This window comes from Labrus mixtus, chromosome 7 (assembly GCF_963584025.1).
Source record: "Labrus mixtus chromosome 7, fLabMix1.1, whole genome shotgun sequence".
In the NCBI taxonomy this organism is placed as follows: Eukaryota; Metazoa; Chordata; class Actinopteri; order Labriformes; family Labridae; genus Labrus; species Labrus mixtus.
The window spans coordinates 13,868,440-13,881,330 of NC_083618.1; the positions used below are offsets into that span (position 1 = coordinate 13,868,440).

The 12,891-nt window shown below is 39.9% G+C and overlaps 1 protein-coding gene across 1 annotated transcript; it reads right to left on the reverse strand.

Annotated features, from left to right (window-relative positions):
- Positions 1 to 721: 721 nt before the first annotated feature.
- Positions 722 to 11,958, reverse strand: terf2ip (telomeric repeat binding factor 2, interacting protein). Its single transcript, XM_061043150.1, has 9 exons — positions 11,877 to 11,958; positions 10,549 to 10,788; positions 10,323 to 10,468; positions 9,973 to 10,208; positions 4,109 to 4,192; positions 3,257 to 3,983; positions 3,066 to 3,169; positions 1,327 to 1,767; positions 722 to 1,172 (listed from the first exon to the last, which is right to left on the reverse strand). Exons 2-9 carry the CDS (start codon positions 10,770 to 10,772, stop codon positions 951 to 953), a joined length of 2,184 nt encoding a protein of 727 aa, XP_060899133.1. The 5' UTR covers positions 10,773 to 10,788; positions 11,877 to 11,958; the 3' UTR covers positions 722 to 950.
- Between the last annotated feature and the right edge of the window lie 933 nt (positions 11,959 to 12,891).

Below are 12,891 nucleotides of genomic sequence, written 5' to 3' on the forward strand. Positions count from 1 at the left end.
GCTTTTGCCTTTATTTATATAGAATGAGGGGTAGAGTAGGAAATCAGGAGCGCGAGTGGGGAATGACGTGCAGGAAAGGAGCTGCAGGTCAGACTTTAACCCAGGTCGCATGCTCTGCGGAATATAGCCTCTGTACATGGGACACAGCCTAACCGCTTCACTCCACTACTCCTTACCGTTACCACATTGTGGTAGAGGGGTGTAGTTCAGGCTCATCTGCGGGGTAGAGATGTGTGAGTGGCTTATGGGAGCAGTGTCAGAGTTAAATGGCACTAGTGTTATCTACAGACAGATGGATCTCCTGTCTGCAGTCGCACACTGGACCTTAAAGGACTCTCTCACAGAGCAGGAGTCTGTGCTCCTTGCTAAAGAAGCATTTTGAAGTTTGACTTGGAGAAAGAGGACTGTCTTCTAGGGAATCACCAGGTCGGTTTACATTAAAAGGTTTGTGTTTGTTATTAATGTTTAGGCTACAATCATAAGAACCAAACACCAGCATGTAGAGTAAAGAGTGTCTGCTGTGCTGAAGTAACACAGTCCATTGTTACAAAGGCTGTTTGTTCAAATAAAAAACATGGTGAAGCTTGAGTACTAAAGGACAGCTTTATTTAATTTAAAGATATGTAATAAAGCAAATGAAAACAAAAACATTTTAAAAACACTTAGAAAGTGAAACATACACTGGAGCAGAGTCAAAAATCATCGTGAACTTTTTTTTTAAAAGACATTTTAAAAGGTAAACTATCTAAAAATATGAATTCTCAAATGTCTCTGATTGTTTAACTCATTTAATCGGGAGAATCTGCAGTAAATGACAAGATTTCATGCTGAACAAAATGGGGAACACTAAAAGAGAACGTGTCAGTTTGCTTTGCTAACACACACTGATTAAATGCCAAATGCAGACGAGGATAAGATCTGCTGTCTTCCTCTTTAGTCAGACTTCATACTTATCTCTCTGCTTCAAGGAACACGATTCTTTTCGCCAGGTCATCCTCACCGTATTTTCCTTGCAGCTGCTGTCTGACCACAGGATCAGCTGAAAGTAGGAGACCGTCGTCATGGCGATTCCAAAATGGTCCTGAAATACAGCCTGGAGTCAAAAGCAGATCCCGAGCAGCAGAAAAGTCTCCACTGGTCCTCAGCAGGGCTTTGGTCACACTGACTAAATCCTGGAATTAAAAAAAAAAAGAAGATCAGAAAGGTCAGACATTTTTAAAACAGAGTGAAAGGGAGGACTAGAGATAAACAAAGACACAATCAGTAAAAGCAGCTCCTCAGGATGCTGTGAAAAAACATGAAGTCTGAATCTCACTGCAGCCTCACCTGGTTTGTCTGGTTCATCAGCTCTGTGATTCTCCGCTTGTCCTCTTCCAGTTGAGCCTGTGTCAGCGAATAAGGAGCGTCTTTGTTCACAGTTAGCTGTTGGTTTGCAGGAGCTACCGTATCCTGACCAAGAACGGACTGAGAGTCCTCCTCCTGAGACTCACTGTCAAATATGAACAGGTGGGGCTTGCAGGTTGCATTGGCGGCCTCGCTTTGAGCGGCCTGAGCTGCTGCGGCCTGAGGACAGCTGGTGTCTGGTGAGCAGTTGCTTGTGGACGGTTGGGTCTCTGGCACGCCCTCCTGACGGTCAGGTCCATGTTCAAGGTCAGACTTTGTGGGAGCAGCGTCTGCAGCAGCGTCTGATGTAGGGTCTGTTGATGAGGGTTGTTTTGTTGCTGTTTCAGTTTGGTTTTGTAGATCAGGAACTTCCTCCTCATCAGACTGAGAAAAGAGACAGTTTAAATATTTAAAGAGGACTCAGGATTATTCCATGTGAAAGTAACACGGTTGTGTTCTGGTCTTCAAGTCAACTAATACTTTTAATTTGAAATTCAAATACCTGAGGTTATTTCAAACTAGATTACAGCTGCTTCGGTTCAATTGTTCATTAGAAGATCAGTTCTTAAAGAAGATCTGAAGGTTTTTAAATCAGGAGGAGTTCATGCTTTGTAGACCATACATACATAGAGTAAGCCAAAGTCTAATAGCAGCTTAGAGAGCACTCACACTAGGCAAAGTACTTTACCGTGCCAAACCTCTTCCAAGCATGCCAGGGCCAAGGAAGTGTACCGTGCTTGAGCACAGATTGGAGCACTAACACTGATCAAACGAACTGGACTTTAGAGGTGAAGCATGCTTGGGCGGGGCACAGTACGGATTGCCTAGTGTGAGTGCGCCCTTAAAAGTAATGAAGGAATGTCATCATAAGATGAACCCCGTACTCACATTTACCTTGATTAAACTAAAAAACTTCTTAAGGAAAACACACAAAAATCATTTGGACTACAGATTTTTTCAGATGCTGAATTACACAAGAAAATACTCACATAGTCTTCAAGAGTCTATTCCTTAACAGTTTACTGAATAACACTAATGATTTAGAAGGATTGATTAGAAGGGGCGGCTGTGGCTCAGTTGGTAGAGTCGGTCAACTCTCAACTGACAGGTTGGGGGTTTGATCCCCAGCTCCTGCAGCAACATGTCCGATGTGTCCTTGGGCAAGACACTTAACCCAGAGTTGCTCCTGCTGCTTGATTGGCAGCGTATGAAGTGTGTGAATGGAATCATTTTTTTTTCTGATGGTCACTTTACATAGCAGCCTCTAGCATCAGTGTGAGAAAGAGTCAGTGTGACCTGTCCATTCACACACACACTTTGAGTCGTCAGAAGACTAGAAAAGCTCTTCACAAGCTCAAGTCATTTTAACACAGCAAACGAGTGAATTTGTAACAATTGTCTCCTGTCATTGAACACAACAGATTGTTTTAACATTTTAAAATGCTTAATGCTTATGAACGTGGCTCATATGAAGTCAAAGGTTTTCTTATTGGGGGACTTTTGGAATAACATACAATAATACTTTATTCATATAGAATAACGGACTTTCTATAGAGGGGGAGATAGAGTCGGTCAGGGGTCTCAGAAATGTAAGTTGTACTGTGTGTGTGTGTGTTGGATGTGAATGGGTGTTTCCAAGTGCATTTCTTGTGAAACTGCCGCTACAAAATGTTGTGTTTTACCCTGCTATCGTCTTCAAATTCTTTTGTAGCTGCTTCGAGAATCCCCAGCTTCCTCTTTTCTGTTTTTTTCTCTCCTTCGTGCGGCACAGGACAAGATTCTGTTTCTGCAACAAACACAAAAAAAGTGTTTAGTTTAGAAACCTATAAAGACTGTCATACGCTGATATCTATGTGTTTGATCAAAAACTAACCTGCTTGTGCTGCTTCACAGATGGTCTCTGGAAATACATCTGGTTGTGCTGTTTCTTGGACATTAGCTGGTCCGCTCTCCTCCAGGAGATCTTCCTGCACTGCAGCCACACTTTCTTGCACTGCGGCGGCGTTCTTTCGTCTTGCTCTTTTGGAAGGCGGCTGCTTTGCTGTGGTGTCTTTCTGAGAAGCAGCCTTAACAGCTCGTTTTGTTTTCCTCAAGGGCTGTGGAGAAGACGATGCAGAAGATGATGACGATCTGAGTTTTTTGCCGTAAGGTTCAGGCCCAAATGACTCCTCGAGCTGAAGCTGCCTGCGTGTTAGTCGACGCTGCGGTTGCGCCGGCTCAGGGGACGCCGGCTCAGGGGACGCCTTCTGCCTCTCTTTTGATTTTTTCTGGGAAGAGGCATCGTGCAGGAGCAGGGAATGAGCTGCAGGAGAGTCCTCTGGCACACTCTCTTTTTCTGTCAAGGTGATTGTTTGTCCTTCTTCTGATTCTGGTTCCATGGTCTGAGTAAGGAAGAGATGGAAATCTGCCTGAGAGTCCAAAGTTGGTCCTTCACATTGGGACACATTTGATGTTTCAGCCCCTAAAGCCTCTAATTGAGAGCTTGCAGTTAGTTGTTCATGTGGGCTGACTAGTTGTTCTTCAACAACTTCATCAACCAACATTTGAGCTTCTACAATGTCTGGTTGATTGGTGTCAGCGAGTAAAGACTGGGAATCTATCTGTGAAAACAACACATATGATCTGTTCAGTTCTGCTGTTTTGATCTAATCAAGTACAAACATCAAGTCTTTAAATGAACTACAGAAGAGACCTATAAACAGTCTCTAATGTTATTGTTTTGTACCTGTGTCAGGTCTGGTTCTGCTGAATGAATCTGAGGAGGATCACTGGAGGGTTTCTCAACATCTGTCTCTTGATTTTCTTCCACCTAGAGGCGAACAGATGAGAAACAACATCTGTAACATCCATTAAACATGTTGGTATGAGAGGTGTGGCGTTATTCAACATCTGAATTTATACCTCAAAGGAACATCAGTGAGTAAGGTTTTTTTCCACATGTAGTTTCTTTAAATTATAACTTTTATGGGGGGGGGGGAAATCAAAGCAACGATGTGTTTAAAACATAAACATAGACTGGGCTCGACTCATCGTGACTCGCTACAAATGCATCCTGCATGTTGTGCAAAACAGTCTCGTTTGAGGGCTTAACGCAAGTCGGTTTATTTGTTATTTTACTGCACTGTATTCAACTTAACTGTTTGATGCTGGAGACAAAAGAGCAACATATTTACACAAAAATCTCTTCCTTCTTTTCTCCTTGTTATTACAAGACTTGTGGGACCACCTTTTTCCCATCATCAGCACATTTTCTGTTCAATGTGCATCATATTGAAATAGGGGCCTAGTGGTCTTAAGCCCATTTAAAAGTTGTCCAGACCTCCTTCTGCGGTTAAATGTTTGTGTTATTTCCTAAACATAAGGGATGAATTGATTATTATGCTGGTGGCAGATGGGGGCTGCTGCAGTATTGTTCAGTAATCTATACAGCACTTGCTCCTCGCTTGCAAATTGCAACAATTGCTCATCTGTTAAAAAAAGATTTGAATTATGAGTCATTGGAAAATAGCTTTCAGGTCCAGAAGAGATACGGCCAGATGAGTGGTGTAGAGTGAAGCTGAGTAGCAGTATTTCAATGGTTTAAATGTCAAGGAATACATTTCCATCATTTGAGATAGTATCAGTGCTTAAAAAAAATCTGTGTTCAAAATTCAAGCTGCTCCAAGCCCCCATCTGCCACCACAGTCGGCACATGCACATCATAGACTGTAAATATTACTGGACAAATCCTGACCCGTCTGTTACATAGGCAGCAAATGAGTCACATCGACGGTCGCATCCATATTGGATTTGCAGTCTCAACCTAACTTCGGATCAACCTAGCAACAGCAGTAAGGCGGGAACGGCAGGACTTAACTCCGCCCATTCAGCTTGACGTTAGCGGTCCACTTCACAGCATAGCTGACGGCTAGGCTGCTATCATCCCCTATTCCTGCTCGTCCTGAGAAAACTCTATAAACAATAAGTTAACATTTAACTTTTCTACAACACAGTTAAAACGAATTATATTCAACCCAAATATTTAATTCAAGTCTTAAAACTACACTTTTTTAAATATACAATTATGGTTATTAGTTATTTGTCAGAGCAGTTACTAGACTTTGTCCGGGTTAGCAGAGCAATACATTAGCAAAGTTTTATCATAACATGTAAGAAACATTTTGAGGCTGATCTTTAAACCGTTACACCGCACCCGCCTGTCAAGCTGGTCAGCTACACGCCTTATTGTGAATAACTCTTATCCTTCATCAAATCAAACGACCCCCGTACAGTGTGTGTCGATAGAGACATGAGCTAATCACACCTATTTGTTTGTTTTGTACCAAGCTGTAAACATGTTAATCTCTGCTGTAAAAACAGACTTTTTGAATGTGGTTTTCCAGATTAAATAAATATTTCTATATAAATGCACTCCTTTGTCTCTACTTATGAGTATACATTTCAGATTTGAAATGACAAGACTAAAATGTGCATTAATGCTCAACTCAATAGCTAAGGGAAGGAAGTCTACTTTTACACAACTTTTTATTCTTTTGACATTTTTTTTTACCAAATACTAATGTAGTTCATTTCTTAAAATGGGATGGAACAGAGTCATTACAAAATTTGCCCTTAAACACAGCCCCATTCTTAAATCAAGATACACCGAGAGTAAATAAGATCAATAACTAAATGATTTAGAAATGTAGTCTTCCCAGATCAATATCACATAATATCAACTTCTCCCATCTAAACTGGACAAAGGGTTTTAAAATGGGAAGAAAATGGTTTGATTGCAAGTTGTTTGGAGGAGATCTATTTTTATTTGAACAGCTGAAGCATGAATACAGTCTTCCAAGTTGCAAACCCTCCTTCTCCTTCTCCTGAAGCATGTGGAGCTCGTTGATGTACTGCCGTCTTATCTGCTGGCCATCTTCCCTCACCAGAACTTCCGACTGTTGAAAAGTCATTCTGAAGAAACTTGAGCATGTGACATGGATCCAGGAGAACATGGACTTTTAGTGAGGGGTCTTCAGGATGGCAAAGAAAGAGAGAAAATAGCAGTTATTCATCAAATCATTTTTTGGTGCATTTTCTGTATTCATCTGTGTGTAAGAGCACATTTATAAATTCAACAGTGTACTACCCAGACAACAAAGGTACAGTATTCAGGGAATCAACATCTATTCAAAGTTAAGAAGATAAACCTTGTAATGATGCTATTTTCAGCTCTCACTCACTTGCACAATGATATTCCACATCAAATTGCCTCAGATTTTGTGAGGAAAGATTAAGCAGTTTATTGTGGATAGTACTTCATCTTAACATGAAACAAATACTACTTGAATTATTTAAATCATTAACAGGTCCCAACTCTCTGTGCTTTAGTACAGAACATACAGTAGCTCATTTATTATTAACATGAGCTCAGTACATGGCTGTATTCTTCAAACTATTTCTTGTATTAATTGCTTTATATCTTATTTTCATTCCATATGTTATTTATATTTTATATTTCTACTGCTATATTCTTTGTAAGAGCATCTGTAATGATTAAGAACTATATTAATAATCATATTCAATTTCCCTGAACTCATACAAAGTGAATTTTATTTATTTGGTAACAGTTTGCACAAATCTTAAAGGTCCCATATTATGCTTTTTCTGGTTTTATATGCCCTTTAGTGTGTTTTCCATGTATCCTGTGCATGTTTTAAAATTAAAAGTCCGCGGAAACGCGGCTTCTCCTACCTCCTCCTGTTAGCTGTAGCATTAGCTACATGTAACACTCTGTTCTAGCCCCCCTCGATAAAAATGTGTCAGTGCGGCGTCATTGTCAGTGTGAGATCACTGATCTAAGCCCATTGGCTCGTTGTGGCAAGCCCTGCAGCTCATGTTGAAATTTCCGAGAAGCGCGCTGAGCAACTGACTAATAACGGCAGAGCGGATTGGCAGACCAATCAGAGCAGACTTGGCCCACGTGGGGTCTAACAGTGTGGGCTCAGCAGAGTGTAGCTGACAGACTCAGAGCGTAGAGGGAGCAAGGAGGAGCAGTACATGAAAACAGACACTTTTTTCGGACTTTAGCTATTGTGAACGTACAAAAGTAGGTACATAGATTAAATATATGAACCCCAAAAAGGGCATGATATGGGCTCTTTAATACACTACGTCAACCATGTAACGTATAACCTACACAGCATATTAGGTTCAGTTGAGTTTAGTTTGTACTTTTTTTTTTTAATGTCCACATTTACGTGGAGTATAACATTCATCATAACGTCAGATAACCATATTTACAGTCTGTGGTTAATCACCGAGGTGAACCTTTAGCTTCTAACATCACACAAACTCATTATTTTCAACATCTTAACAACAAACATTTCTAAACCATTGACCGTAAATAATGGGCTACACTGAGTACAGTTAGCCGACTGGTTTACAAGCTAATGCTAAACAAGCTAGGTCCGTAAATATAAATACCGACACGAGTATGCAGTAAATATAACACTACTATATCACTTACCGAAGAAAACTGAAGCATCAACTTCTTGGATGGTCTGTTAACCGCACAGCAAGCCATGTATGTTGTCAGATATGTGTTAAACAAACTCTCCAAACGAAGTAAAAAAGACGAGAAATCAGACGGATCAAGCTGCTAGCCTCCTGACCTGCTGAACTGACAGACAGATGCAGCGCGCAGAGCTGTCAATCAAATCTGCTACATCCCTTATATGGGCATAGCCGTTTTCCTTAATAGAATAAAATCCGATGAGTTATAAAAAAATCAGATATACTTATCAGATATATCTCGTTTTTTGAACCAGGCTGTAAACATGTTAATTCCTGTGATAAAAACGGGCTTTTTTGGCTGTGGGCTTATGGCACTTCCGGCGCTTCTGCAGCCAGCCTCAAGCGGAACCTTGAGGAACTGCAGTTTTTTGTACTTCCGCATTGGCTTCATTTTTTGAGACCGGGGCCCTTTCCAAATAGCCACAGTTCAGTAGGCAGTACGTACTTTTCAGTAGGGAGTTTCAGTATACTGAGCTTTCGTGGTCATTCAGTATGCATTTTTTGTGTCCACCTCAGTATACTGAACATTTCAGTATGGATACTAACTTCCGGGTTTTATGCAGTATGGATCGGATTCGTGCTTTCAGGAAATGAATTGTATTTTACCACCCACAATGCTGTGTGAAGTTAAACGTAAAACGTCACTTCACGTGCGCCTCCAAATCAAAACAAACGAGCATGGATTAATAGAATCAATTTTGAATCTAGAGTTAAAGTCCCGTCTGAAATCACTACTTTTAATTAACAACAGAAAATATAACAAATGTCTGCATTATTATAAAACCTTTCCCCCTCTATTGAAATAATGATTTCACTATTTAAATACGTCTTTATTGGTTTATTTTACTTTATATTCTGTATATTACTGTATTTCATTTCTACTTTTCTTTATGAAGGCTACTGTATGTTATTTAGTTATTTAATCTGCCTTTTACTTGATTTACATTGTGATATTGTTTTGTTTACCTGACTGTATATGCTCATTACTCTTCTTGAATAAAGCTAAACAAAAAAAAAAAAAAAAAGGGTGGATGCGGCCGGTTTGGGAAACGTAAATGACGCTACTTCCATACTGAATGAATCAGATGAAGTAGGAACAAATATCTGCCTACTGTGCGCGCCTACTGAATAGTAGGTACTAAACAGTATACAGAACGGATAGTAGGTACTGTCTACTGCCTACTGACAGATTGAGTAGGTACTTGGCAATTAGGATACAGCCTGGAGGTTGCCCCTTGATGCACACTTGCTTTTGTTGTTTGATATTTCAGGTTGTCAGCAATGTAGTTTTAAATTTGGTGCCACCTAGTGGCAGTATGATAAAATACACTCCATCCTACAGCCTCTGTAAAATCAAACTGTCTCCCATTTTGCATATTTTGAAGCTGTCAACAAAATGCAGTTTCCATTTCAGAGCAAGTGTTGTAACTTTGTAACATATCATTCTTATATTGCAGTTTCCATTAAGACACGCACAGCAAAGAGTAGATGATTAGTGACAAAAGGTTGAAGAGCCCTTAACTTATATAATATGTTTACTATAAATGATTTTTTAAAATAATTTAAAAGGTGGGTCGTAAAATGTGACTTTTTAAAGTTATATTTACAAAAACATTTTTTTAACACTTTGAGGATATGTGGATATCTCAAATCTGCTGACAACCTGAAATATCAAACAACAAAAGCAAGTGTGCATGTGCCGACTTCACAAGCTGCCTGTTACAGTTGCTCCTGTTTCTCTATTCTATTTTTACATCTTAAATTATTTCTATATTTCCTACTGCTGTATTGTGTTTAAGAGCAACGATAACAACCGAATTTCCCCTTGGGATTAATAAAGTATTTTTGATTCTGATCTGCACCAGATGGCCACAAATAATGCATGCAAGAGAACATTACATGAAAAAACCTCTGAATTTATCGCCGTACATTATACCACCAAAGGTAGCCACAAATAACTGCGGTTTTAATTGAGCTGTCGTCCTTTTTTTAAAGAGAAATATAACAGCATCCTGAAACGGGGTGCAGGTTGATTACCTTGATCTCTCCCTCTGCTGTGTCGGTGTCCTCCTTTGTTGTGTCTTCCTCCACAACCTCTGAATGTTTCTTTGCCAGTCGTATTCTGTAACGGTATTTCATCGACTGCCAGCTGTGACCGGTCACTTTCTGCTTCTCCATCTCCTGCCAGACACGGTTTCCCCCGACGTCTGACTTGTGATTGCTGACAAACTTCAATATGGCAGAATCATCTTCAGATGTGTAAGCACTCCTGCCTAATGATGACAACAAAGAGCCGTCCAGCAGGATTTTTTACTTAACTTATAAAATCAATGATGTGTCTTTGTCTGACAGTGATTTATAAAAAGTAAGGTTAAAGTTGAACATACCTCCTAAGTTTTCAGGTGAGCTCTCTTTGTTACTGTTAGGTTTAGCAGACTGATTTGGGGCCACTTCAGGATTTAACCTGTAGTCCTCTAAATTCAGCTGCTCGTCCTTCTCAACACAGTCGTGGATGTACTGAGTGGACACGTACCTGAGGAGGAAACAGACGCTTGCCTCAGGTCAGTTAAACTTTTGCTGAATCACATTTGTAGTTCTCAGCCCAGCACCTACCAGTGAGCAGTAGCTTCAGTAATCGAGCCTCTCTCCTTGGGGTCAATCAGCAGAATCGCTCCGGGCTGCTGGACGCTAGACAACCTCCCTCCTCCCGCTGTGATGAGCGGCTGGAGCTCACGTTTAAGAGGACCCGGCCGCAGGAAGAAAGACATCGGCTCACCGTCCACGGACATGAACAGAACCGGGGAGATGGATTTGGCCACATCCTGCTTGGACGGCATGTTCAAAGTGTATCACCTGGTTCAAAGAGAGAAAAAATCATGTTACATAGGATAGGATAATACTTTATTGATCCCCAGAGGGGAAATTCGGGCGTTACAGCAGCACAGACAAGAAAGCTCAAAATACACATTAAACAGAATAGATAAGATACATAAAAACAGGGGGTATATACAGTACAAAATGAATGATGAAGTTAACTGGGGGGAATTGAGAATTGAAACAGTATTTGCAGAGAATGACAAGCTAAAGTGACAAGTGATGATTAAAGTGACTTGGTATGATAAATAGCAGCAAGTAATGTAAAGAGCAGAGAAGAGAGGCAGTGTTGTACCACAGTAATGCAGAGTACAGTTATATAATATAATATAGTGCAATATGAACAATATAGTGTAATATAATGAAATGTTATATAATATAGACTAATATAATAATATAATAAAATATATAGAATGTAAAGTATATGTGTATATCTATATATCTATATATATATATATATATATATATATATGTACACATGTTAACAGGTGTGCTCTGGTTACCATGGGGATAAGCACGATGAGTTAAATACCATCAGAGACTGGAAGTAGCCAGAAATGACAGCAACTCTTTACTTATAACATAATTCTTTCACACAACAAATCCATGCTATATCTCTAGTTCTGCTGTAGGCCTTTGGAATTACTGTAAGACCAGAAAATATTTAGAATAAGATCAAATACGCAGTCAGAACTCAAACAACCAGCAAATAACACAAGAGCTAGAGCCGTCCATCCATTATCTACACTACTGTTCCTGTAGTCCCGGTGTTCTGTGACGTAGGAGGGGGGACAAACCATTTAGTGGCTTGTAGACAAACAAGAGGATTTTAAAATGTCTTCTGTAGCTAAAAAGGGAACCAGTGTAAGGGAGGAATGAATATGAGTAATGTGCCCCCCTCAAAACTCGTGCTAATGTGTTTTGCACCTTCTGAAGGCCAGACAAACAGGATTGTGAGAAACCAAATGATTCCCCCGTGTAAATGTAGATCATTTTCGAGAGTTGAGTCTTATGATGACATAAAGACATCTCTTTGATAAAACACTTTATTTGATATCTAAACTTACCATGCGGTTTGTTTACTCCCCAGGTGAAACTTCCCGCCGCGCAAAGAAACGAAACAAATCGTGTAGTTCCGCGTTCTTCTTCTTCGTCTGTAGTTGGCTGGTTGTTGACATTCTGCTTTCCTGTGAACTGTCGCCGCTCTGTGGTAAGAAGTGAGGATCAGCACTGTCACGACAATATTTTTTTTTAATTCTTCCTGTGACACTGTGTTTTCTAAGTTTTGTATTTCCTTTGCAATGTGTCTTAATGTTTCCTTTTCTATTTCTGTATTTCGTTTGGATCTAAAAAAAAATAAAAAATGTTTAAACGTATTTTACATTTGATTTATTGATGTGTTTGTTCCCTTTGTTTTAGTGTGATGCTCTTTAAATTGTCCTTTTGCTGAAATGTGCAAATGTAATTAAACCTGCCTTGCCTTGCCCGTTGATAAAAAGGGACTCTCATAAAATACCTGCTGTATAGTCCTCCAGTAGCAGCTATTTTTATTATCTTAAGTGCGTTGTTGAGACTGGTGTTTTCAATCCAGGACCTTGATTAAAAGTAAACTGAAGCAGGGTTGATATGGAACAACCCCTGCTCTGTTGATCAATCTGTCAAATTAAGCTCTGGGATTTAGCCAAAAATGTGTGTCACACCAGTCTTGAATGGTAAATTGCAACTTCAGAATATAACATTTGTAACATGAGTACAAAAATAAAAATTTAAATACTTGGCCCTGTAAAAAAGTGTACAGGGTCAGGACCACACACACCCAGAGTGCTGGTCATCTTATTTTCACAGAACAGTAAACAGACTTTTGCACGAACAACGTGGTCATACTTCAACAGAGAAAAAATAGATCTCTGGAATCAAAAACATAAACACTGCCTGTCCTGTGGGAGATATTATTTTGTGTAGTTGATTTCCCCCTTGAGGCAGGTGTGTGTGAAAGGCATGATGGATAACTGCTGTACTGCTTTCAGCACCTCAAATGAAAACCATAGCAGGAAAACTAAACCTTACGCGATACATTCAAAG